Below are 27,446 nucleotides of genomic sequence, written 5' to 3'. Positions count from 1 at the left end.
TTTACAGCCTGGTGTGGAATTCCAGGCACAGGCTGACTGAGCCCTGCTCTCCCCTTCCTTTCCAACCAATACTCTTGCCAGAATTCAGATGAAAGCGAATGACCTTCCTGTTTTTTCACTCTGGCTTCTTACTGAGTAACTGTCAATTTACTGAACATAGGCTGTTTCGTATAATAAGAAACTACCAAACATCTACACTACCGTTGGCCCACAGAACTTCCAATGAAGGAACTGTTCTTTATCAGCCATCCAAATGTGGCTACTGAGCACCTGAAATGGATCAAGGTGACTGGGGAATGGAATTTTAAATTTTAAGTAATTTTAATGAACTTAAATGTAAACAGCCATGTTGCTATGTCTGTTGCTATGGACAGTGCAGGTCTGAATATTTTACTGTATATCTTACCTTTCTACTTCTTTTGATCCATATTAGAAATTATCTATATCTCTCTGGGCAGTATTCTATTTTCTTTTCTTTTTTTTTTAAGATTTTTTTGATGTGGACCATTTTTAAAGTCTTTATTGAACTTGTTACAACGTTGCTTCTGTTTTATGTTTTGGTTTTTTGGCTGCAGGCCATGTGGGATCCTAGCTCCCTGACCAGGGACTGAACCCGCAACCCCTGCAATAGAAGGCCAAGTTTTAACCACTGGACCACCAGGGAAGTCCCTCTGTTTTCTTTTTAACTTGACGCACATTTTTTTTTACTTCTCTGGTTCGCCAATTCCCCTAACACACGTGGGTTCATTGAGAAACCTTGAACACACATTTTATAAAACATTTCCAGTATGAAATATTCTGCCCGGTGGTTCCTTAACTAGCGGAATTCCATAGGAACTTACATTTCCAGACTACCCACTCCCCAGTGGTTTTCTTAGTTTCCGAATATTCATGAAAATAGTTTGAAGGTTTGTTTTTGGCTCAGAAGTTGCAGACAGACATAAGGAAACCACCCCCATCCATTATTCCTTTGCAACCATCAGCCCTCCTGTTACGCTCCCTTGCTTCAGGGGTACCTGTGCTAGCTTTGAATTCCCTGTCCTAACACTTCAATGCTGCTCAAATGCCCAGGTTAACACTCCCACCTAGTTTACTAAATGCCCTGGCGTCTACTTCCTCATTATACCCACTGGCAGGGATGAAGCGGTCTGAGGCTGTCAGCAGTCTTTCCACCAGTTATTTTCTCCTGAAAACTACCTCCTTCGTATTTGTTAGACCACATCATTCCATGCCGGTGGTTTTCAACGTGTGGTCCCTGGACATGTTAGGAATGCAAATTCTCAGGCCCAATCCCAGAACCTACTGAGTCACAAGTTCTGGGGCAGGGCTGGGAATTCTTTAACGAGGTGATGTTGATGCAGTGAAGTTTGAGAACCACTGCATCAGGATTGCAAAACAGTGATCTTGAAATTCCATCATTCCTTACTCATTCGTCTGCGGAATTCCTCTGTAAAGTTCCCTGATCAACTAGGTTATCATGAATTGCAATTTGTAGAAAAAAGGCAGGATAATCATTTCATCATTTTCCTTTAATTGTCCATTTTCAGTGTCAGGGTTAGTGCCCTAGTTACTTCCAAGAGTGACCAATAATATTTCTTGTTCGGTTACTTTTGGCTTTCTAAAACTATCATTATGAATTCAGTTTTTAATATATTCCATCTGTTTCAATCAGATATGGCCATTGTTGTTTGGATTGGTAAACATCCAAAAGCTTACCATCATACTTTCTCTGCAAAGCCGTGGGAAACAGGGACTGAGACACTGTGGTGGGAATGCAGAATGTCACAGCCCTTTTGAAGAGAACTTACCAGCATCTAACAAAACGACAAGTGCATTTGCCCTCTGACCCAGCAACCCTACTTCTAGAACTCCACTTCGAAGAAACTGGCTAAGAAAATGACTTCAGTTACTCACTGTGGCATCAACACAAATGTCCTGCCAGGGGACAAGGTACACTCATGCGGTGGAGGAGGACCCGGCCACAGGATGAGTGATAAGGAAGGACCTCCAGGATACGCAGGCAAGGGGCAGGGCCGTCTGTCTAACACAACAGAAATACATACTTGCTTTCTGTTTTCTTAGGACACTGACTAGAAAGAAAAACAACAGTGGGTCCTGCGGAGGAGAGAGAGGAGAGCATGAGGGACGGTTAAGGAGGTGAGCTCTGAACACAACAGGCTTTGAAATCATGTCAATGCTTTACATATTTACAAACTTGAAATTTTTAAAGGCAATCCCTAAACTAGAAAAATAGAATCTGAAACGAATGAACTCAATTGCCTCGGACTGGATTCTACAGAAGCCGACCCTGAGACAGGAACTTGGAAGGTGGCCCCAAGCAGCATCTGCATGGAGGTGGAAAAGGAAGAAATCCATCTGCACCCACATCAGTTTCATTTAGTATTCGGTCATTTAAATACTTCAGGACACACGTTCACATATTAAACCATTTGCTTGCTAAGACCTCGGAGGAAATGTCTGTTTTCTTCATTTGCTGTCAGGCACCAAAATTCATTTTCACTTCAACATACACTGCAACAAAATTTCTGGATTTTGATGCAACAGAATAAAAAGATAGTCACGTTTTATATTTCAGGTCAACAAATATGCCTCAGGTCAAACAGTATGATTTTAAAGGAACTGGGAAATAAACGCAAGTTTGTAACTTATGTTTCATCTAAGAACTGCGCCCAGTTTTATTATTTCTCAAGAATGAAGCAGGGATAAAGGCAAGCTGAACACTTTCTGGCTGTTGATTACTGGCAAGCTGCTGGCCTCTGGTAGGAATCTCTGTCAAGTGGCATCCTCAGTCACTCGAGGACAGTTTAAGAAGGCAGTTACAACGTGAACACGTGCACGAGCTATTATACATAATTACAAGAGCTGGTAAACGCCGGCCTCCTCAGTAGGAGCGGATGGCTGGGGGGACAGTGGCGCAGTCAGCCTCGTTCAGAGTTCTGTCGATTACGGGTCTGTATTCCAGGGAGACCTAAGAAAGAAGAGTCGGTGATGCGTTAGTGCACAAAAACGTACAAACAACCCTCTTGGATGCTTTTGGAGAATCAACCATAAAAGCAGATTTGCAGACAAACAGGAACTTAAAAACAAAGGTATTCACAGGAACATTTTTCAGTAACAAACTCGGGACTGACTATGTAAATCCATGTATGGAATACAGCAATTAAAATAACACGGTACCAAATTCTCAACGCTTTAAACTAAAACTTAAACTGAAAATGCTCAAAAAGTAGGTGAAACCTTGTATGTACTGTTATCCTTTATCCATAAATTATGTTTGTATTTGCAGTTTTTCCTACTTCTAAGTGAACATTTATATACATACGAAACTTGAAAGAAATATTTCAAAATGATAATAAAAGATTTCTCTGGTGAGCTTATAAATGTTAATTTTCTTCATTCTTCTTGTACTTCCTACACTTTCTAAAATGAGCATGTATTTCTTTTACAATCATAAAAAAACCCAAACACTACAAAATTAGGCTTGTATTAAGAGGATCGTCTGACTATACACTGTCAGAAAAGAGCCTACATGAAGAACTATGAAAATTGCTGTCTGCCTGCAGCACTAGGCACTCTAGAAGTATGAGGACACAGCACAGCATAACTTCTGTAAATCCAGATAGACAATTAAGACTATCCCTTAGGGAGCTCTGAAAAGCTTACACTTTACATCTGAATTATTTCTGAATCTTAACGCCGAGCAGAAAGGCCAAATGGGTGAGTTATGCTTTGCTGGGGTAAGACCGACGGGGGCCCCACTGCTCTCTCAGCTGGTGGTTTCCGGGACCCTGCCTGCCCCCTGCCCCTCCCAACTTGTTCCCTGCCCGGGGAAGCTAAGGGCTGAACAGCATCCCCCGGGGCTTCCCTGAGGCTGCGTCCAGGTGGTCCAGTCAGAGGGAAGGAGGGGAGGGGTGTCTTCCCGCCCCACCCCCATCCCTGCCCGCAGCTCTCTGTGGGCTCAGAAGCTCCGTCTCCTCCCCTACAGCGGGCCTCTGGCGCTGGCACACCCCTGCCCGGCACCAGCGCAGTGGGGGCGGCGCTTGTGAACCACTGGCCCACGCGGGGTTCCGTTTCCAGGCAGAAGCCTGACTGTGCCTTTTCCGTGGCGTCTCAGATCGGCCCACAGTCCATTTAGATCCATGCTGCTTCTCCCAGCTCACCAGATGCCGACCTGCGTAACACGAGGGGTGGCCCGCGCGCCATGGCACACATGAGCAGAACCCGCTCCCCACGTACCTTCCCAGTCGTGACGTCCACGCAGGAGAGCGTGTGCTTCCTCCAGTGCTCCTCAAACGGCTTCTTGTGCTGCCCCTGGATGGGCTTGGAGTAATCATACTCATCAACCCGCTCCTGAGGCCACAGAAAGTAAGTTTATTTTGGAAAGTGCCGTCAACAAACATTCTACACAGCAAAACCAGAAAACATGGCAAAACATGGGAAACTCATTAAAAAGATACACGAGCCTAGTCTGACATTAATCCCCCAGATCCCACTCAACAAGGAGGCCTCCATCGTCCAAGCGGACCTCGTGCAGAGCCAGGACCTTCCCAGTCCCAGCGCGTCTCCAATTCCCACTGAAACCGCGTGCGCAGGTCTGACGTGGGAGAGCGCACGGCTGAGCACCACACGCAGAGGAAGGCCGTGAGACGCGGGGCCCCTCGGCCAGTGGCCGGTCCTCTGGACGCACCCATGGGCCCTGACTGGTGAGCCGTCAGCCCTCTGGACGTAGAGGTGAGCCCCTCGCTCTGCGCTGGCCCAGCCTAGGGCCCCTCCCCTTTACTCATCCCATCTCCACCACGGCAGTCTGACAAGGGCAGGCCCCGCACAGCACGGCTGGGCAGCAGGCCGCAGCACAGTGGGACCCAGAGCTCCGCTTCTGCATGTTCTCGCTACAACTAGCAGATGGGTGTTGGAATTAAATCGATCTTCTATGCACTTAAAAATTTATCAAATACTTTTCCTGTCTTTTTGTTCCGTACTCTTGCAGAGTTCGACTTTTTCTTTCAGCCTTTTTTTTTTTTAAATTATTTATTTATTTATGGCTGTGTTGGGTCTTCGTTTCTGTGCGAGGGCTTCCTCTAGTTGCAGCGAGTGGGGGCCACTCTTCATCGCGGTGCGCGGGCCTCTCACTGTCGCGGCCTCTCTTGTTGCGGAGCACAGGCTCCAGACGCGCAGGCTCAGTAGTTGTGGCTCACGGGCCCAGCTGCTCCGCGGCATGTGGGATCTTCCCAGACCAGGGCTCGAACCCGTGTCCCCTGCATCGGCAGGCAGATTCTCAACCACTGCGCCACCAGGGAAGCCCCAGCCTTTTTTATTTAAATGTTCTAATTTTAGCAATTATATTAAATTTTTCAAAAACTTTTAAAGAGAAGCTGAATGCTGCTAAGGGATATCTTGCACGTGGTAACAGTAAGACACACAAAAGCCTCTTCAAATAAAACCCAAAACGTCCAGCTACTTGGCAGTTTCTGCGGAGTGAGGCCAGGCCTCCTGCCTGGGGCGCTGGGGCAGGGAGCGGTCCCTCACGCCTGCACCTGCCCCTCCGGGAGGGAGGGACGACCCCCCGGGTGAGCGGGCTCTGCCTGCACATCTGCAGTGACGTCCCGGCCGCAGGGACCAAGCACAGGCTCCGGGAGAGGCTTCCGGCCTCGGTGCACAGGACGAGCGGGCTCGCCGACCTCCTCCTCTAACCGAGCGCTCAGCACGTGGGATCCAGCTCCAGTCAGTGTCTCACGGTGGATGGAAATCCGGCTCCTCTCGCTCAGCCTCTAGCTGAGCCACCCAAGCACCGCCCCGGACCAAAGCCTCTGTGTCCACCACGGGAAGGCAGCTCAGCTCCTGCTAACGTGCCCCATCCTGACCTGGACTGCCCCCCAAACAACCCCTTCCGTGAAAGCCTTAACTACCACATGCCGAGTACTCTTTTCTGCAGAATCTGCTAAGTGAGCTCTGCATAAAAACCAGTTCATTAAAACAACGGTGATCCAAGATGAGGCTCTATAATCCTTTCCCAAACCAGGGGTGAGTCTGAAACAACGAGTTACTCATCATTTCCAGTCAGTAAGTGAGCACTTCCAGGCAACAGGACCCGCTGCACACTAACCTTTGCCCTAATGAGGCTGAGAGACGCAGCAGCAGATACTGATCCAAAGCCAGAGAAAGGTCAAACTAGTACTGAACACGGTGAGAACAGAGGTACGAAGGTTATCAGAAGAGAAAAAGCATTCTTCTCAACTGGCTTGTGGGAAATGCAGAGAAAGCGCAGAGAGGTGAACGCAGAGAGCACAGGGTCAGGGCTGAGCGGTGGCGGCAGGGGTGGGCGGGGGGCGGGGGGGGGTTGGACACGAAGGCGCACCTTGAAATCCTCCCTGGCATGAGCGCCGCGAGACTCCTTCCGGGCCTCTGCTCCATAAATGGTCTGCAGGGCACAAAGCATCAGGTTCTGCAGCTCCAGGGTCTCCACCAGGTCAGTGTTCCAGACCATTCCTGGGCACACAAGGCAGCGGTCAAAGACAACAGGATCCAGCCAGTGTCCACTCAGCAAGGACGAGTTACGTCAGCGCTAAACGGGTCGGGCTGCGCCCAGAAGCAGCCCGCCCTGCAGACACCCAGCGACAACCGTGTGCAGGCCCGAGGAACCACTCACCCCTGTCAGACGTCCTCAGGGCCCGAGGAACCACTCACCCCTGTCAGACGTCCTCAGGGCCCGAGGAACCACTCACCCCTGTCAGACGTCTTCAGGGCCCGAGGAACCACTCACCCCTGTCAGACGTCCTCAGGGCCCGAGGAACCACTCACCCCTGTCAGACGTCCTCAGGGCCCGAGGAACCACTCACCCCTGTCAGACGTCTGACAGGGCCCGAGGAACCACTCACCCCTGTCAGACGTCCTCAGGGCCCGAGGAACCACTCACCCCTGTCAGACGTCCTCAGGGCCCGAGGAACCACTCACCCCTGTCAGACGTCTTCAGGGCCCGAGGAACCACTCACCCCTGTCAGACGTCCTCAGGGCCCGAGGAACCACTCACCCCTGTCACACGTCCTCAGGGCCCGAGGAACCACTCACCCCTGTCAGACGTCCTCAGGGCCCGAGGAACCACTCACCCCTGTCAGACGTCCTCAGGGCCCGAGGAACCACTCACCCCTGTCAGACGTCCTCAGGGCCCGAGGCACCACTCACCCCGGGCAGACGGCCGCAGGGCCCGAGGAACCACTCACCCCTGTCAGACGTCCTCAGGGCCCGAGGAACCACTCACCCCTGTCAGACGTCCTCAGGGCCCGAGGAACCACTCACCCCTGTCAGACGTCCTCAGGGCCCGAGGAACCACTCACCCCGGTCAGACGTCCTCAGGGCCCGAGGAACCACTCACCCCTGTCAGACGTCCTCAGGGCCCGAGGAACCACTCACCCCTGTCAGACGTCTTCAGGGCCCGAGGAACCACTCACCCCTGTCAGACGTCCTCAGGGCCCGAGGAACCACTCACCCCTGTCAGACGTCCTCAGGGCCCGAGGAACCACTCACCCCTGTCAGACGTCCTCAGGGCCCGAGGAACCACTCACCCCTGTCAGACGTCCTCAGGGCCCGAGGAACCACTCACCCCTGTCAGACGTCCTCAGGGCCCGAGGAACCACTCACCCCTGTCAGACGTCCTCAGGGCCCGAGGAACCACTCACCCCGGTCAGACGTCCTCAGGGCCCGAGGAACCACTCACCCCTGTCAGACGTCCTCAGGGCCCGAGGAACCACTCACCCCTGTCAGCCGTCCTCAGGGCCCGAGGAACCACTCACCCCGGTCAGACGTCCTCAGGGCCCGAGGAACCACTCACCCCTGTCAGACGTCCTCAGGGCCCGAGGAACCACTCACCCCTGTCAGACGTCCTCAGGGCCCGAGGAACCACTCACCCCTGTCAGACGTCCTCAGGGCCCGAGGAACCACTCACCCCGGTCAGACGTCCTCAGGGCCCGAGGAACCACTCACCCCGGTCAGACGTCCTCAGGGCCCGAGGAACCACTCACCCCTGTCAGACGTCCTCAGGGCCCGAGGAACCACTCACCCCTGTCAGACGTCCTCAGGGCCCGAGGAACCACTCACCCCTGTCAGACGTCCTCAGGGCCCGAGGAACCACTCACCCCGGTCAGACGTCCTCAGGGCCCGAGGAACCACTCACCCCTGTCAGACGTCCTCAGGGCCCGAGGAACCACTCACCCCTGTCAGACGTCCTCAGGGCCCGAGGAACCACTCACCCCTGTCAGACGTCCTCAGGGCCCGAGGAACCACTCACCCCTGTCAGACGTCCTCAGGGCCCGAGGAACCACTCACCCCTGTCAGACGTCCTCAGGGCCCGAGGAACCACTCACCCCTGTCAGACGTCCTCAGGGCCCGAGGAACCACTCACCCCTGTCAGACGTCCTCAGGGCCCGAGGAACCACTCACCCCGGTCAGACGTCCTCAGGGCCCGAGGAACCACTCACCCCTGTCAGACGTCTTCAGGGCCCGAGGAACCACTCACCCCTGTCAGACGTCCTCAGGGCCCGAGGAACCACTCACCCCTGTCAGACGTCCTCAGGGCCCGAGGAACCACTCACCCCGGTCAGACGTCCTCAGGGCCCGAGGAACCACTCACCCCTGTCAGACGTCCTCAGGGCCCGAGGAACCACTCACCCCGGTCAGACGTCCTCAGGGCCCGAGGAACCACTCACCCCTGTCAGACGTCCTCAGGGCCCGAGGAACCACTCACCCCTGTCAGACGTCTTCAGGGCCCGAGGAACCACTCACCCCTGTCACACGTCCTCAGGGCCCGAGGAACCACTCACCCCGGTCAGACGTCCTCAGGGCCCGAGGAACCACTCACCCCTGTCAGACGTCTTCAGGGCCCGAGGAACCACTCACCCCTGTCAGACGTCCTCAGGGCCCGAGGAACCACTCACCCCTGTCAGACGTCCTCAGGGCCCGAGGAACCACTCACCCCGGTCAGACGTCCTCAGGGCCCGAGGAACCACTCACCCCGGTCAGACGTCCTCAGGGCCCGAGGAACCACTCACCCCTGTCAGACGTCCTCAGGGCCCGAGGAACCACTCACCCCTGTCAGACGTCCTCAGGGCCCGAGGAACCACTCACCCCGGTCAGACGTCCTCAGGGCCCGAGGAACCACTCACCCCTGTCAGACGTCCTCAGGGCCCGAGGAACCACTCACCCCTGTCAGACGTCCTCAGGGCCCGAGGAACCACTCACCCCTGTCAGACGTCCTCAGGGCCCGAGGAACCACTCACCCCTGTCAGACGTCCTCAGGGCCCGAGGAACCACTCACCCCGGTCACACGTCCTCAGGTGCTTTAGATCTCCGTAGAGCCGGCTGATCTTCTCACAGCCTTCCCGTAACACGCTTCCCACACGGAACACTGCGGCATGGCTTTGCATCGACTGTAATACAAAACATTTGTAAGCCTTTAACCCATGAGGAAAAGTCAGGCCAGGAACTGTTAAACCTTTAGGGTTCTTTTCCTATGCATTTCATTTTTTGTAAAATATGTATGTAAATAGAAAAACTAGGAAATTCAGACTGTGAGTCTATTACTCTGAATTTTAAAACGAAGTTTGTTTGTTTGTTTGTGAGAACTTAAAAAACCTACCCTTGAAGCAACTTCCAAACGTACAATACAGTAACATTAACTACAGTCACTATGCTGTACGTTACATCCCCAGGGCTTACTTTCATCTGGAGACTTGTACCTTTAGATGCCCTTTCTCCATGCTTCTGTTCCTTTACTCCTGCCCCCTTCCTTACCATCCTATGAGGCCTCCCCGAAGCCCAGTCTCGTTTGAAAACAGAACCACAGAACCACAGTCCTATGAGAATGGCCATATTCACCTTTTCCCTTTTGGTGGTGTCTGTGTGGATGGCTCAATGGAACCTTTCAGGATGCAACTAAAGCAAGGGGCTTCACTCCAGAAAATGCGCCCACACAGAAATTCTTGCAAATAATTTCAAGTGGATAAAGGTCTCATTCATGGACCAAGAATCCCGGCATTAAAAGAATTTGATTGATTCCTAGCTGTTTTATTTACTTATTTATTTTATTTATCTAGAGTAGTCAACTAGTACTTTTAATTGACCTAAACCTGTGTTACCTCATGCAGTAGCCACTAACCATGTGTGCCTACATTTAAACTGAAATTAAATAAAACTGACTCAGACTGGCCTCATCTCCCATGCTCCACTCCCACGTCAGAAGTACAGCGTTCCGCCAGATGTGCTGATGCAGGTGCCTATGGCGTCCGCGTGCCTTCCACACTCCCCCTCCTGACCTCACTCAGGGGCATCAATGGGCCCAGTTTAAAGACATTTCCCAGAGTTGCCGTAAGTAGGTGTGATGATGGGATTATTCCTCAGCAATGAGACGTGCTGGGCTTGGGAAGCTCCCAGCTGGGAACCGAGCTTCTCGGACCTTCCACTGTCCCTCCTCCTTCAGGCTGGGACAGAAGACCAGGGCCAGAGATGGTCTGAGGAGGGAAGCTGCACCAAACACCTAGCACGTTTGAGAGAAGGCCGAGTCCTGATGCTGCAGAGTTGCTGTGTCTGCCCTGGGCTGCCCTCTCCAGCCTTCAGTGTGGAAAGCACACCCTTTTATCTTACTCAGGCCTGAGCACGCCTCCGTGACTCAGCAACCCCAGTGCAGGGCTACCAACACAGCTGGCCTGCTCACCCAGAGCGTGTCCAGGCTCCTACCTTCTGCATGTTTAGCCGTAGTTCCGATGTTCTTATGCTTCCATTGGCAAATCTCAATTTGTCAAGATTCATGACAGATTCTTCCCCAGCATTTGGTTTAATCAAGGGAACTTTATCTCCTTTAAAAAAAGCAAAAAACCCCACCAAATGTGTGTTATACCCTTTCAGGGAGTTTGGAAAATGCATGCATAACCTGAGCTAATATTCCACCTGGCCCACTCTATCCCTGAGGAAGCATCCATTGACTTGGGTAAGAGTAAAGAGTAAACAAAAAGACAAAACTTCTGGCAAAAAGTTGGTGTCCAATAAGTAATCTCTGAATGAACAAAACAGAACCCCTCTCTTAAGGTCAAACATTAGATTTATGCAAACAAACCTTGCACCGCTACTCTGTGAGGGAAAAACACTTCATCCTCAGCCGTTCTCATTCTGCCCAACCCCGTTCCGGTTCTCAGACCTTGTGGGGGTGGTGGGCGGGGTGCCTGGCTGGACGTATTTAACAGCCTCCTGCTGACCCTGGCCCTGCACCCTCTTACGTTAACCTCAAGATTTTCTGTTCTTGCCTTTCTAAAAAGATAAAAGCTTTAAGGGTGTTTAAGCTGTTTTGGGATGACATGTTTTTACATATATTTTCTGTAGAAGGTAACACACACAGGTGTGAAATACAGAAGACAAAGGCCTGCAGCCACTCTCTCTCCAAGGCGAGACCTGCCCAAGCTCTTCTAGGCAGGCGATTTTGCTAGCTTTTGTTTTCAATGCTTTAAAAAACGATCATTCCGGAAAACGGAGTTTTATCCTTAGGTGCACCATTCTACAAATTTTAACACACAGACTCCTGTAACTATCATGATCAGACGATAGAATTTAAGCATTTTAACGTTTAAAATAGTCATACTTTGGGGAAAGTAGTGGGGCCAACACTTTTCCTCTCCTTTTGTCTTTAAAAACTAAAGCGTAACGAAAGTGTGATACCACTTTTAGTGCAGTTTGCTGGTTCTGACAAGCAGAGCTGCGTCAGCCCCACCGCAAGTGGACCCAGGCCCTGGTGACCACCCACCGTCTCCTGCCCCAGCTTCCCTTCTCCAGGTGCCACACAAAAAAATCGCACACACGTGGCCTCTTGCGTCTGGATCACACAGCCTGACAAAGATCCACCCGCGCTGCGCACGAGTGGGCAGTCTGTTCCTTTTTAATGCTGAGTTCCAGAGGTTTTAAACGCGTGCATGGATCCTTCAGATAGAAAAGTATTCTCAAAAAACTTCCTTTTTCTCGCTGTCAAAGAAAGGGAACCTCAAATTTTCTGCTTTGCTCTAAGGGATTGCTACTGGGCTCCGGCTACAGCAAAATGAGCACTAGAGCTGTTGTGGGACTAGCACATGTATCTTTTCCTCGACAGATGATTTTAAGTTACCACAAAAGAAAATCACTGATGGAAATCCATTCTCTCATTGAGGGGAGAGAGCTGTGACCCAGTCTTCTATTTTGTTTGCATTAACTCCTCCCTTTCTCCCTTAACAGATTTAGTTACAGTTTGTTTTTAGTATTTTATTAATTTTCTCTAAGTACCAAAAAATTATACGTTCATTTATACCTGCCATTTAAAACATTTCCTTGGAGATAATTCATACCAGACAAGTAGTATGTGATAAAACCCTATTAAATAACACTTTCCCAATAGTGATTTTTCTGAGAACATAATGACTGCAAAAAAACCTGACCAAAGTTACTCTTCTAACTGCCCCACCTACCCTGTGTCTAGCCTCTGGTCTGTCACCATAAAAATCTCTGACCTGCTGTTTCCTCACTTCCAGGGAGAGACAGCCAGACCCCCGCTCTATGACCGCGAAGCAAAGCATCCTGCAGCAGCCAGACTGCTGGAAGGAGCGCGTACCGGGTCTGCAGGACTCTGCGATGCTCAGGGCGCACGCCCGGCCGAAGACGACCAGGTCCAGGAGCGAGTTTGCCCCCAGTCGGTTGGCACCGTGCACTGAGGCGCAGGCAGCCTCCCCACACGCGTACAGGCCGGGCACGATCTGATCCTGGCCGTCCACGTGCTTCAGAACCTGGGGAAGAAGACTAAGATTACGGAGCGTGGTCTGCTCAGCCCCCCTTCCCTATAGCGGGGGGTCGGAAAAAGGAGAAAAGGTAAAAACTGGACCTACACCACCTACAGGGAACCCCCCCAGACACTGCCCAGCCTCCTTCCCCGGCCCCCGTCCCGAGGTCAAAGGACCCCAGTGCCACTCCTCACACCCAGTAGCACCTCACCCACCTCCTGACGTGCCCCTGCACACCCACTCCGACGGTGGGCTCAAAGCAGGGGAGCATGGTGGGCGGAGGGCATTAAACGGGGAGGTGGGGGACTGGAGTCCTAAATCAGACCCTTACAACAGTTCCACCCACCTGCCCGAGGAGGGACTAAAGTCAGGTGACTAAAAAGCTCTTTGTGAGCCGCAAACCATCCAAAGGTATTAACTGTAAAGAACACACAGGCTACAATTTATAACATACAACCATGTAGGAAAAACTGCAGTTTGACCTCATGTCTGTGACTGTTTACTAAGAAGGCATGAATCGGTTATCAGCGGTTACTTGAGGCGTGAACGCAGAAACCGGAGTCAAGCCAAGGCCCCTGCCCTGCCTACCAGACTGCCCAGGACTTCTGAGGGAGGCCCTGTGCAAGGGGCCTGCGGTGGCACGGGCTCGGCACCATCACCTGCCCCTTGTAGTTGGTGGGGATGCCGCCCATGTTGTAGTGCACGGTGGGAAGCACGGGAATCGGCTCCTTGGTGACGTCCACACCCGCGAAGATCATGGCTGTCTCTGAGATGCCAGGCAGGCGCATAGCCAGCTGTTCAGGGGGGAGGTGGTGCAGCTGCAGGTACACGTGATCTTTCTCAGGGCCACAGCCTCTGGTGAAAAAGGACATCGCGCCATAAGGTCGAGAACAGCAATCCAGAAACCGTGAGGTCACAAAATCCTTGCAGCACCTGAGGTTCCACACGCTTTGATCCTGGAGGAAAGGTTCCCTTCTTTAAGGCCACCTTTTCATGGCGTCTCTTCTCAGCACCCACCACGTGCCAGGGTAGACACCAGGTGGTGGGATGCAGCCACGAACACGACGGAAGCCCTGCCCTCGCCGGGCTCCCCCCTGAGGGTCGGGAGGTCACAACTTGCCACATTCTCCTTGGTGAATGCATTACAGGGGCCTTTCACACCAGATGCTCCAAAGAACCACCTGATTTCTCATTTCTGTGTGCGAATGTGATGCCTCCAGAGGCCACGCCCCCAGATATATAACCAGTGTCACCACAGCGGGCACGAAGTCAGGCACTGAGGCCTCACGCTGCTTCAGTGAAGAACAAACCACCCACCCACCTTGAGGGCCCCAAGCACCCGGGAGTGCAAACAGCATACCAGCGGAAGCTCGCGCACTAAATTCAGGACAGGGGTGTGTCTTCTCCCCCATACTGTCTGCTTCTGTCACACACTCACTCACACTCACAAACCATCTGAGACGGACTTGCAGCTAACTGGCTAAACTTCTCAAATGCAGAGATCCTAAACTGACAGACAACAGTCAGAGGTAACTGCACGTAGGCCTCCGGGGTGGGCAGGGTGCTGACACTCAACACAGAAGCCCCCCAGCCCGTGCTGAAATGCAGACACAAACCACAGCCACCGGAGGGGCGGGGCGTGCAGACACGCGCAGACCCCTCTGGGGACAAGCACACAGACCTTCCTGCACGGATCTCCAGGGTCATGGAGCGGGAGACGACGTCCCTGGACGCCAGGTCCTTTGCGACAGGCGCATAGCGCTCCATGAACCGCTCGCCTTGACTGTTGACGAGGATGCCTCCCTCTCCACGGCACCCTTCCGTGATGAGACAGCCAGCACCGTATATGCCTGCAAACGACGAGCTCATTAAACACGTATAACCTGAGGGCCGCTGGGCCGACATCTCAAACGCAGATGTTTTTCCCCAGATACTTCGGGAGGAGACAGAAAGGGTGTGCAAAGAGCACCACACGCACAAGGAAGTGTGAGAGAGGAAAAGTTAGGGCACAGCACGCTGCCGCGGTATGAAGAAAAGCAATGACCAAGCTGCAGAGCAGACAGGCCGGCTGCGTGGACGACGCAGCTCTGCTCAGTACTCCGATTACAGCTGTGCTTTAAACTCTCAACGTGACAAAGTTTATGTTAAATATCTCGGTTTTAATTGTTACTAAAACCTTATCAGGTTTTAATTGTCGAACGTCCTTTTGCACCATGAAATTGCGTTGGCTCCCGTAGGTACAGAAACCAGCTTGGAAATTTGGCATATCAAGTAACCAAACAACAATACGGCAATGATCACTAGAGCCGATACTTAGGTTGCACCCGCTGTGTACAACTCTAAGTCTCACCACAACCCTGTGGGATGGTCCCCCTCTTCTGAGACAAGCCCACCAATATGATGCTGGGAGACGCAGAGCCCAAATCCAAATCTGGCAACGGGAGAGGCAACGGGAGAGGGGAGCTGCGCCCTGATCTCAACTGTCCCTCTACGTAACGAGGACAAGGATGGCCAGCATTGGGTGTTACACGTCCATCAGCGTAGTTTGAAGGCTGTCACTTTTATTAGTGCACCAAAGGGTTACCGTGCCTTTAAAACAAGATGTAAATTCCTGTATCTCATCTTTCAGTTTTCCTAGTTTCAGTGGCCATGTCTTCTGGTGGTTTATTTCTCATACGTTGAAAAGGAAGCAAAGGAAATGGAGCTCTAACTATAGAGGGAATTCAGAAGTCTCAGACATTTTACTGGTTAAAAATAGCAATAAGACTACCACCTAATACTTTTTTTTACTCCTCATCCCTGCCCGGGTCAGAAAGAACATACTGGCAGAGCAAAGAGAAAAAACAGGCCCTGGTCTTTAGTACTGTGGCAGCTCCCCAGCTGACAGATCAGTCACCAACCCAGAAACAAAGTTCAGGATGGATTCGCCAACTCCCCTCCCAGGCCCCCTCCCACGTTCGTGCACTCATCACCCTCCCCTGTGGACATCTCAGGGCCCCGCCTGCGGGGCTCTGTCACTGTGGCAGCCTGCCATCTGTCTGTGCCACTTCTCCACTCAAGTGCATTCCCTCTGGCTCTACTGACTGAGGCCCTACCGTGTGCTGGGAGCTGCGAAGACAGCGGTAAATGAGACAGACCTGCCCCCGCCTCCCGGGGGGAGCTGACACCCTAGTCGAGGAGAGGGACGCCGAACAATCACTGCTTCACGTCTGGCTAAGTGTGCCGAGACAAGGCATCGAAGTAAGACGCTGGTCTCCACTGCCTTGGGGGACATAGGGAAGAATCTCCTCGGGGAAGTCACGAGTTAGGATGTGAGATACGAGAAAGCAAGTGCACGTAACTGCAGAGGAGCCTTCCCACAGGTACCGAGCACCCGAAAGGCACAAAGATCCTGATGCCATCCTACCTGTGGGGTGGAACTGAACAAACTCCAGGTCCTGGCAGGGAAGGCCTGCCCTGGTGATCATGGCAGTGCCGTCCCCGGTGCTGGTGTGGGCGGAGGTGCAGCTGAAGTAGGTGCGCCCGTAGCCTCTGGAAAACAGACAGGCCGGCAGAGAGGTGACTGCACAAGCGTCCCATCAGGTCCTCCTTTCTAATGGACTCGAGTGGACCACGCAGCCCAGGCAGCACCTCTGTGGGCGCATGTGCACACGTTGCCCTGGGCAACTGGGACGGTGGCCTCGGGGGCAGAGAAGGCGCTCTCGCTTGTACCTTAGGGCACTTCTGTGCTAGGTAACTGATTTCCCTGATAAAAATGTATAAAATAATAAAATCTAAAAACATTTATGGATGCACTTCTTAAAACGGTTAAAATAACAGACTGACAGTATATAAGATGGAATTTACTTATTTTCCTCCCGTGAACAAACAGCACTCTTCTACCCCAGAAATCAGCATAAACACAGCATCCCTCAAAGCAAAGGAGACGCTACTCCAGACAGCATCAGACTCTCCAGGCCTCAGCCTCCTCAAGGGTCCTCCCAGCTACGAACTGCTGACACTTTCTTGCCACCGTGAGGCAGGTGCTGGTGTCGCCCCTCAGGCCCCCAAAGCCACCCCTTGCCAGGTGAAGTCACAGCCTGCGCCTCAGCCGTTACTGCACGACACCCCTATTCTCATTGGAATACATGAACTCAGCCTGCCTGCAGAGAAGTTGGACACGACAAAACCAGACTCTTACCCAGTGGCTACAACAGTGTTCTTTGCTCTGATGCGGTGGATGGACCCGTCTTCTATGCACAGAGCAATAACGCCTCGACACTCCCCATTCTCCATCAGGAGGTCCAAGGCAAAATACTCCACAAAATAGCTGGTATCGTATCGCAGAGACTGAAAAAGAAAGGAAAACCATCAAAAAAAGGGATCCTGCGTTTGCAATTGCGCTGTTAAAGCTAACAGATTGGAGACCTTGATCTGGTGTGGGGCACAGGGGTCAGGCGGACCCTAGCGGAACACTGGGCTGGAAAAGGAGCCACAGACTTCAACCCACGGATGACAGCGCTGATGCCGTCGTGTGACAACTCAGCTGTACAAACAACGCACCCCAGAAGAGGACGCCGTACGCGGGACACACCGCTCAGCTCTACACAGCCCGAGAGGCGCCAGAGAGGCAACGCTGGCCTCCGCTCAGGGCTGCTGCAAGAGCCGCACCCGCGGACCACGGGGTCCTGACTTCCACCAGGGCGTACCGCACGGCGTCTGCCGCCACATGGCCACTTAGTCCAAGTAAAACAAAACGCTCAGCGCGTCTGTAATGATTATCGATTGAATTTCTTAGAACAGATACTTTCAAATTAACAGCGAGCAAGTTACTCTACTGCTCAGAAAGCGACCCCCGGGCGGAGAGGCTGGCACGCTGACCTGTCCCCGGGGTGGCCTGCTTCCCCCGTCGCCACACGCCTGGCCTGGCCGCCTCCCACCACCCCGTGCACCCAGGGCACCTCACCCTTCCATACAAAGTGTGCAGCAGCGAGTGGCCAGTGCGGTCGGCCACGCAGCAGCAGCGATGGGCCTGCCCGCCTTTCCCAAACTGGAGGCTCTGTCCACCAAAGGCACGCTGGTAGATCTTCCCACCTTCAGTTCTGCTAAATGGCATGCCGTAATTCTCCAGCTGAGAAACAGAAAAACACCTAGTACCTTAAAGGGACCAAGACGCTCGTGGCTAACTCACACTAGAACCTCAACACAAACCTGAAGCCCGGAACACACACATTCTACGGAGAGCTCGGCAGCGGCAGAGGCGCTCTCCCGTTAGAGCAGCTCGCTGCCCACCTGCCGGCCGACCACTCCCACCACGCCCCTCCTGCACGAGACGGCCGGCAGGGTCGTCACCTCCACCACCGGCCGGCGAGGACGTCACCTCCACCGCCGAGGCCGGCGGGGACGTCACCTCCACCGCCGAGGCCGGCGGGGACGTCACCTCCACCGCCGAGGCCGGCGGGGATGTCACCTCCACCGCCGAGGCCGGCGGGGACGTCACCTCCACCACCGGCCAGCGGGGTCGTTACCTCCACCACCGAGGCCGGGGCCTGCTCCGTCATGTAGTGGATGGCATCCTGGTCCCCCAGCCAGTCGGAGCCCTTCACAGTGTCGTAGAAGTGCCACCTCCAGTTGTCCTCCTCCATGTTCCCCAGGGCGGCGTTGATCCCTCCCTGAAACGCCAGCAGCCCCGTGAGCTACAGCAGGCTCGCCTCCCCACTGCCTCCCGCCCGCAGCCAGATTCGGAAAAAGCCAGCTACTCGTGGGAGACGGTCAGTGAGCGATCTCACCGTCCGGCAGACTCCGAAGGGCATCTCCTCCCCCTGCGACCTAGAGACAGGGCCCAGTTATGGATCCCCCAGCCTCAGGCGCCTCACCCATGAGAGGGACACAGAGCCCAACCCCTCGGGGCGTCATCTGGAGGGTCGGCCGAGGCTCCTCAGATGAGGCTTCTTCCTGACCAAGCCCGGCATGTAAAAGGGATTCAAATCTCATAGCTTCACGACAAACGTTCCCAATGGTACTGGAATGCACGCGTTAAAGGCAGAAGCGCTTCCTGCCGAGGGCTCAGAGCCCCAGCCTGCCCCTCAGAGTCACAGAAATCGCAGTACAGGGACAAACATTAACACCCGTCCACCCCCCCCCACCCAAATTACAACTGCACATCTCTTCAGATAATCTTTCTCACAAGGCACGTTCCCTAACTTCCCTTTCTCCCAATTGTCATTCAGTCGTAACTTTTGAGTCAAGCACTCTCACTGGAATTTCTTCTCCAGTTGTTGCTGCTGCGCCTCAGTTCCATGTTATGTTTGGCTACCACTAAACGAGTCACTAGCACAGAGCAAGGAACCTTGGACAGACACGCACCACGAGTCACCACGTTCCTTCCTTCCTCCCTCCTCCATCCCCTCCAGTCGTAAACCGAAACACAATCCTGATAAAAAATGTTAAGTACCAGGGCAGCAGAATGTAGAAAGCTGGTTTAAAATAATGCAGAAACGAAACTGCCTTCCGAAGGGGTTATATAAATTTATATCCTCACCAGCAATGTAAAATAATGTGTTTCCCCATAGCCTTGCCAACAGAGTTTTGTCAAACTTGGAGTTTTGCTAATCTAGTAAGTAAAAAATAATATCTCAATAAATAAATAAATAATACAAAAACACGTGGCCCAGTGCATGCAAAAATGCTGTTATCCTTCCCCCAATTAAACCTTCTTTTCTCCAGAACCAGCATTCAAGTTAAGCTACCCTTTTCTCATTCTTTTTATTGTATTACTATTGCACTACCTGAAAACTGTATTTTTTGCAATACCGTTCAAAATTATCTGCTTATATCTATTCTTGCTTTTAGACAATGAATTATCCAAGGATATTTATTACTCATTCTTCAGTTTAAAAAGCATAGCTTTCGAACAAAGTATCTAGGCAGTTTAGTGCGTAAAGAATGTGGCTGGACCCTGAATATAGCTGTTCCAGATGTAACGGTGATGGGAGCTCTTATTGCTTCGTAGAAAGTCACCACATCCTCTGTTGTCTCAATGAGGAAATGTGTTCAAATACCAGAAAAGACGGTCAAATGTGACTGTAGAATACTACCTGTATACCAGCTGGGCACTACCTACAATGTGCCTAGAGTGAAAAAACAAAATAATAAAGTCACATGATTTTCCACCATTTTCTTCTTCCCTAAATTCAGAGCATTAAGGCCATTGTTTTCTGTGCTGCAGCTTCACACCATCATCAGAGCTCGTCACCACCACTCGAGGTCTGCCCTGAGGTTCCGGCAGATACAGAGCGAGCCCACAACAAGCTTGTTCACATCGGGTAAGTGCAGTGAAGGAGATCACACCATGACGGAGGCGGGCACGAGGGGGCAGGACCAGAGCAGAAACAGGAGTGACAACGAGGCTCCAGGCAGTGGGGCGGGGGCAGGGCGGGCAGAGCCCTCCTGGCGAGTAAGCGCCAAGAGCAGAGGGAGCCCGGTGGGGGGCGGCCCGCGGTGGGAGAGCGCCGGGCTGCGCAGTGCCTTGCAAGCACCCAAAGGACGGAGAGAGCCCTTTCTCATACCTGGGCTGCGACAGTGTGTGACCTGGTGGGAAAGAGCTTTGTGACGCAGGCCGTGTTAAATCCTGCTTCAGAAAGGCCAAATGCAGCTCGCAGGCCTGCCCCTCCGGCGCCGACCACCACTGCATCGAATTCATGATCCACTACTGGGTACTGCGTAGAAATCTGGAAAAGAAAAGTCCCCCTGTCAATCACTGCTTCAACTAGGCCAGACCCTGAGGCTGTGGTTACGGTGAAAGAGAGTCATTGCCATGCCCAGAGGGCCTCCATCCTGTGCTGGGACTGCACGCCAGGTACAATGCAGTAGTCACAGCAGACGTGGTGGGCTCACCCTCGAACTGAAAGAGGCCGGCAAGCAGCTCTCATCAATAGCAGAGCACCTATCCCACGGAGCTAGGGCACCCACCATTAGTTGAAAGGCCAAAAACTCAAAGTAGGGGACCACAGATGCAGAGGAAAGCTCCACCACAAATCAAAATACCAGTTCTAACTATGGTTTTTCTTTGCAATTATCATTTTTACTTATCTTCTCTTTTTACATTTATACCCATATACATATACAAATCTAAGCTTACAACGTAGTATAGATCATGATTTGAAGCTTCTCATGAAAACACTGCAATGTTGTTTCATTTAGATAAGGACAGTCCATTCACCTGAGTGACCATCCAGGAACCAAGGACACAAGTCTATTCCAGGTCCATATGGTATTTACGACTGAGAAAGTGCCAACAAGCATTCGGTAACTACTGTGAGCTTGTGAGACAGAAACTTAGAAGCAAATTCAGTTTCTCCCACAGAGAGGAGAAGGGCCTCGTAAACACAAAGGAGCGCAAGCCGCCACACAGGCCTCCGCCGAGCAGGGCGTCTGTCACCGTCCACTCCAGTAAATACTGTTCATCTGACATTTGTATTTCATTATGTTTTACTTAAAGTTTAATCTGGCTTATAGATAGTTAAGAGCTACAAACAAAAAAATGTTAATATCTAGGCTTATATTTGTACTATAATTAAGTATTATTACACTAGAAATAATGAGCATGCATTAGAATGAAAATTTTTAAAGTAAAACCTGTGTTACTCAAATACATTAAAAACTGGTATAGAACCCTACTCCGTTAAGTCAAAAAAATCACGTATAACAAAGTCATGAACTTACTGCATCTGAAACTTTAGCAGACGACCTCTTACTGCTGTCAACGGTGAAGTGAAAACTGCGGGCTCCTGTCTGCAATGCTGCTGGTCGCTGCTGAAACACAAATGGGGCACTAAGTGTCTTCACGGAACAGGGGAATTTTAATTCAAACTTCCCTTCTAAGTCGTCAGCCTTCTTATGTACCCAGGTGCTCCCCCTTTTTTCTAAAAAATTAATTTATTTATTTTTGGCTGCATTGCTGCGCGCGGGCTTTCTCTAGTTGTGGTGAGCAGGGGCTACTCTTCGTTGCGGTGCGCGGGCTTCTCACTGTGGTGGCTTCTCTTGTTGTGGAGCACAGGCTCTAGGCCTGCAGGCTTCAGCAGCTGTGACACATGGGCTTCAGTAGTTGTGGCTCGCAGGCTCTAGGGTGCAGGCTCAGTAGTTGTGGTGCACAGGCTTAGCTGTTCCACGGCACGTGGGCTCTTCCCAGACCAGGGATCGAACCCGTGTCCCCTGTATTGGCAGGCGGATTCTTACCCACTGTGCCACCAGGGAAGCCCGCTGGTACTCCCTTTCACCCAGAAGCCTTACCTGGAACCCTCCACTTTACCCTGAGGGATAAGGCAAGGGCTAAGGACCCAGGGCAGGCCCAGGAGGCGAGGAATTGGCACCCCAGCAAAGGCCCTTCTAGGTGAAGTCTGTTTCCAGACAGGACACTGACTCAGGAAATGACAAAAGGCACACTTTCACATTAATTTCTTAACTTATGGTACTTAGTGGAGAATGGAGAAGACATCTGTGTTGCCTAAGTGACAGTTTTGCAAAGAATGTAGTGCTTTTCCAGGATCCATCCCAGCCCTCTTCATACTGGAGCTCCCCTATGAGGTTCTGCGGTTCACTGGAAGAGGCGCGAGGCAGTGCATTGGGAGTGGGTGTTCCAGGGCAGGCTGCCACTGGGCATGGTAATATCCCTTCCCTGAACACGTGAAGATTCAGGCCCAGAGATGCCCCTGGTCCTGCTTCACCACTCTCCACAGCTGCACTAGGCTCAGCCCCACCCCTTTATCTGTCACACTCCACGTGCTGTCCCCTCTGCTAGGACACCTGTCCCTGGCCAGCCTCTACAACTACAAGTCTCAGCTCAAATGTCCCATCCTATAACCATTTACCCAAGAAAATGGTATTAATGAAATCACAGCCCAGCATGAGAGGCAACCTTCTTCATAGGCTAGCAATGGTCAGCAATTTAGGGAATAAGTTTTTCCATTCTGCTGACTGCATTTTACTAGACCACTGATAGAACAGTCTTAGAAATATCTTGAAGAACAGTTTTGGGAAATAAGTACATTCAACGATGACAAAAGGGATGCCTTCAAGTATCCTACAACTGGAAGAGATGTTTCAATTCTGAGGGGAAAAGAAATTACGCTATGGGACAAACAAGTGGGGATTACAGGGAGGAGAATTACCAAATACAAAATGAACTCCAACTGAGCTGTTTGAAACTGGACAGACTTCCCTGTAGGTGAGGGACCCAGGCCGGGGCTGGATGGCCTGACCGACTACTCGCGAGGAGCGTCTCTGAGACTGACTGGCAGCCGACACAAGTATTGAGTTTATTGTAATAGCTCCAATTAAAAAGTAGTTTCCTGGGTTTTTAAGTAGATCTGAACTGATAAGAGTGATACTCCTGAATTCTCCATTTGCCATGTTAAGTACGTCTGTTTTTATTGACAAAACCACTCTTTCAGATATGAACTAAAAAAACAAATATTTTTCAGCTGTATTATAATTTTTAAATGGTAAAATCATATTTTAACAAAAAACTAAGTCACTGAAAGAATTCTAATACAAACGTTCTTGAAAATTTCATAAAGTATAATATAAATACAGCTAATAGCACCAGTAAGAACAGTACATTTTGTGATGCCAAATTAAAATTAAAATAGAAACCGTGAGATTCCCTAAGTATTTATTTCTTCTTTCTAGGATGTTCACACACACACACACCCCCCACACGCACACGGTTAGCTTAAAAAGCAGTAGCTACCGTAATGAAATCTTTAACAAATTATCATATTATCTCTCTGTGGAAAACAGTAACATTATTTTTTTGTATCTAAATCCAATTTGGGGAGTGATTTTAGAATTTAGAGAGTCCAATTTTAATCCAATTTCTGTCTTTAGATAAAACTCGTATTATGTCAGTTATTAATGTAACGTTTTTTGAAGAGAAATTATCAAACATTTCCCAAGAGGGTAACGAAAAAGAATGCAGGAATCTACCTAAGGTAGAATTAAAAGAACACAGAGCTCTTAAAAGCATAAAAGTACAGGTGACTGAATGAGGAGGAAAAGGAGAGAAAATGTGAGAAGGGTAGAGATCCTGATGCCCTCCATCCAGCAAAGTGGTGCTGGGGGCGGTCCTCATCTAACAAAATACACCTGTGAATCATGAACAAGAAACCAATTTGTAAGCACAAGCTACACAATTGCAAAAGTAGACACCAAAGGATCTGAAGTGGTTGCATAATTATATTGGGAGAACTGAGGATGTGGGTAGCAGGATGGTTTAAGTGAACTAAATCCTCATTTACCAGCAAAGATCAATGTCCAAACTGGACAAAAATGCACCTGCATATCAGCTAGAGAAATGGAGGTAAAGAGCAGGGGCCAATACCAAAAACAATTCCAAACTGATTCCACTGGGGAAAAGGTCTGGGGAAGGAGGTGGTCTTATTCCTTTTCACTTATAAGGACTTCTGTACTGACATTGTTTTTTCCAACTATGTGTAATTATTTTCACTAAAAATTTAAAGGTTTTTAAAACAGGGATGTTTAAAATACCATTCACATGATTACCAAGGGCAGGCTGTGAGCTGTGGGCCTGGCATGGAGGAGCGCCACACAAAGCTTTCACAGGTTACCTCACAGAACCCTCATTAACCCCACAGAAAAACCGAGTCTCTCCAGGATGCAGGAGGTCTGGACTGGGTCTGCCTGGCTGGCTCCAAATCCTGTACTGTCCCCACCATCTAGGGACCCTTGGGAAAAATCTCTGGGACTCCAAACTAAGATGAATATCCAGGTTGTACGCCAAAACTGAGCCACAACTTTTCAAGTGAACCAGGAAAAACATGACACGGAATGCAGAACTGAAAGCCAGTGGCATTATAATTGTCCCAAGAAACAAAACGTTACTACAGTGGCCTAAATAATGTAAATCTAGATACACCATTAAAACATACTCAGAATGATACATTCAAAGAGAAGAAGTTGACTTATTCTAGAACAATATCTTGTTGAAAATTGAAAAATCTCATCTGAAGTGAGAAGTTAAGCAACTATTTAAAGTTCTTGGTTTTACTTTCCCTTTAGATTTAACTATCAATACTTTGGAACAGTTAGTAAATTCTGTCAGTGCACTGGGACAACGGAAAAGGAAACAAAGGCAAAATAGGTTTGATAATTTTGTAACTTGAAAGCAGCTGTAAATATGACTTGGAAACACCACAGAACTGAACAAAATGAGATAAAGAAAAATTCTGTGGACTTTATTCAAATTATCCTCATCAAGGACGCTTTATGAACATTCCTCAGCTGGAGATCACGAATTCCTTTTTTTTTTTTAAGTTTATTTATTGATTGATTTTTGGCTGTGTTGGGTCTTCATTTCTGTGCGAGGGCTTTGTCTAGTTGAGGCAAGCGGGGGCCACTCTTCATCGCGGTGCGCGGGCCTCTCACTATCGCGGCCTCTCTTGTTGCGGAGCACAGGCTCCAGACGCGCAGGCTCAGTAGTTGCGGCTCACGGGCCTAGTTGCTCCACGGCATGTGGGATATTCCCAGACCAGGGCTCGAACCCGTGTCCCCTGCATTGGCAGGCAGATTCTCAACCACTGTGCCACCAGGGAAGCCCCTTTCTTTTTTTGTTCTGCTAATTTGATGCTTTTGTTCTTGCCAATCTGAAACTCCAGTACACAGCTTGTGGACAGATTAATTTCCATAGACGGAAATAATTTCCAAAGCTATCTACATCAGAATAAAAACCTTTAGAAACCCAAGACCATCTTCGGTAGACCTAACCTGTGGTTCAACTTTGCTAACTCTACCTTGCCATCATGTTCACAACCACCTGCAAATGGGACCGTGGTGAAGATTCAAGGAGACAGTGGAGCACAGTGCTGGCAGCCAACAGCGGGTTCAACCGAGATCACTTCCAATCAAGCCAATAGGAAAGGAGAGGTTTATGCTCCAACTTGTGGTGCGCCAAACTTCACTCTTACTTTCAGCTAAAAGCTCACAGCTGAATTCCTCCCAGCCCAGCTTGAGGAAAGGACAGCAATATTTTCATAAAATGGCAAAGGGCGAGTGGTAGGTGAAGAGTGTCTGCAGGATGGAAAAAGGAACTCCCGGCTCCAGTCTGGTCTGAAGACAGACGTGTCAGCTCTTCCCCAGTCACCACCACATACCAAATGTCATCTCACCTAACGATAAGGGCCCACTCAGAAGTTTGCTCAAGCTTCGTTGACTAAAACTACCCCACTGACCATGGACTTCATTTCCTGCTTGTGGACCCCCTGCTACAACTGTGTCTTAGAGCCCAAGATTTGGGGGCTGGGGGAACCTCTGCTCAGTAAGAACCAGCAACACATGAAAGCATTTAAAATGCTTTCTGGTGTTGGTAGGTTGTCCGACTAAACTGCCTCACATTTAACTTTATTTTTTTTTAGAAACATCTTGCCTGAGTTAGAATTCAAGCTTCTTCTTTTTTTTTTTTTTACGTTTAATTTTTATTTATTTATTTATGGCTGTGTTGGGTCTTCGTTTCTGTGCGAAGGCTTTCTCTAGTTGCGGCAAGTGGGGGCCACTCTTCATCGCGGTGCGCGGGCCTCTCACTATCGCGGCCTCTCGTTGCGGAGCACAGGCTCCAGACGCGCAGGCTCAGTAATTGTGGCTCACGGGCCTAATTGCTCCGCGGCGTGTGGGATCTTCCCAGACCAGGGCTCGAACCCGTGTGCCCTGAACTGGCAGGCACATTCTCAACCACTGCGCCACCAGGGAAGCCCCTAACATTAACTTTTAATTCCTGTATTTTAAAAAGAAGAAAATTGTGGGTATAATTACAGGCAGAAATCAAGTCAACATTGTTGAAAGCCTTGGTTCCCACTGGGACCTTTACTTTGTAATTAAATTACTAACTAGGAGGCTCGAGGAGTTCATGTAAAAGAACCAAATAACTAAATCCTCTAAATTCAGTGCTTCAATAAAAACCCCCAAAATCGACTCTGAAGGCCTCATTGTCAGGAGTGCAGGGGACAAGGTCCAGCAGCCAGGCCGCGGGAAAGCACATCCCGGACCGACCCGAGTGGGGCTAGCGGGACTCCGCAGAGAACGCCCAGAAGGACACCCGCCCCGCGTCCGCCCCAGTGGCTTTGCGGTCAGTGCTTAGGGGCCACCACACAACCCCCAGAAGCAAGGCCGAGCCTAGTGCCAGGGCTCCGCTCGGATCCCACCAGCCCGGTTCCACCACGATCAGGCCGCCCCGGGCCCGTCCTGCCGTGTGACCTTGGGCGGCCGCGTCCTGGAGCGCGTGCCCGGAGCTGAGCGGGCTGCCTCGGCCGTCGCCCCGGGCTCCTGACCGGGCCCCGGGAGAGGAGGGGTCCCGGGCGGCCCGCAGCGTCGTGACCTTCACCGCGCCGCAACCCGCCCAGCTGGGACAGAATCCGGCAGGCCCTCCCCAGCCCGTCCCGCCTCGGGGTCGGGGGCGCGGGACCCAGCGTCCGCCCTGCCCCACCCGCGGCGCCAACTCACCGCCCAGGTCAGCGCTAGGCGCCGGGCGCGCAGAAGCCGCGACACAACCCCGATCCCCGACATGTCTGCCCTCCACCGCCGTCCCGCCAGTCCCCGCGCAGACCGCGCCTGCGCACGTCGCCGCGCCCGGGGCCGACGGTGGTGGGGCGGGAC

The 27,446-nt window shown here is 51.2% G+C and overlaps 1 protein-coding gene across 2 annotated transcripts; it reads right to left on the bottom strand.

Annotated features, from left to right (window-relative positions):
* Positions 1–1,510: 1,510 nt before the first annotated feature.
* Positions 1,511–27,438, bottom strand: SDHA (succinate dehydrogenase complex flavoprotein subunit A). 2 transcript variants are annotated; one of them, XM_036848180.1, is made up of 15 exons: positions 27,294–27,438; positions 21,507–21,596; positions 20,351–20,512; positions 18,311–18,454; positions 17,749–17,913; positions 16,984–17,132; positions 16,210–16,334; positions 14,485–14,653; positions 13,463–13,658; positions 12,638–12,809; positions 10,747–10,865; positions 9,329–9,440; positions 6,377–6,507; positions 4,258–4,371; positions 1,511–2,989 (listed from the first exon to the last, which is right to left on the bottom strand). In XM_036848180.1, the coding sequence occupies exons 1-15, from the start codon at positions 27,354–27,356 to the stop codon at positions 2,903–2,905; spliced, it is 1,998 nt and encodes a 665-aa protein (XP_036704075.1). In that variant the 5' UTR covers positions 27,357–27,438; the 3' UTR covers positions 1,511–2,902. The 2 variants fall into 2 exon arrangements, with proteins under 2 accessions (XP_036704075.1, XP_036704076.1); XM_036848181.1 differs by having other exon boundaries at positions 21,507–21,593; positions 27,294–27,405.
* Positions 27,439–27,446: the final 8 nt, after the last annotated feature.

This window comes from Balaenoptera musculus, chromosome 3, assembly GCF_009873245.2.
Source record: "Balaenoptera musculus isolate JJ_BM4_2016_0621 chromosome 3, mBalMus1.pri.v3, whole genome shotgun sequence".
NCBI lineage: Eukaryota > Metazoa > Chordata > Mammalia > Artiodactyla > Balaenopteridae > Balaenoptera > Balaenoptera musculus.
The sequence above is the reverse complement of the archived record's forward strand: the minus strand, read 5'-3'. Positions and strand labels throughout refer to the sequence as shown.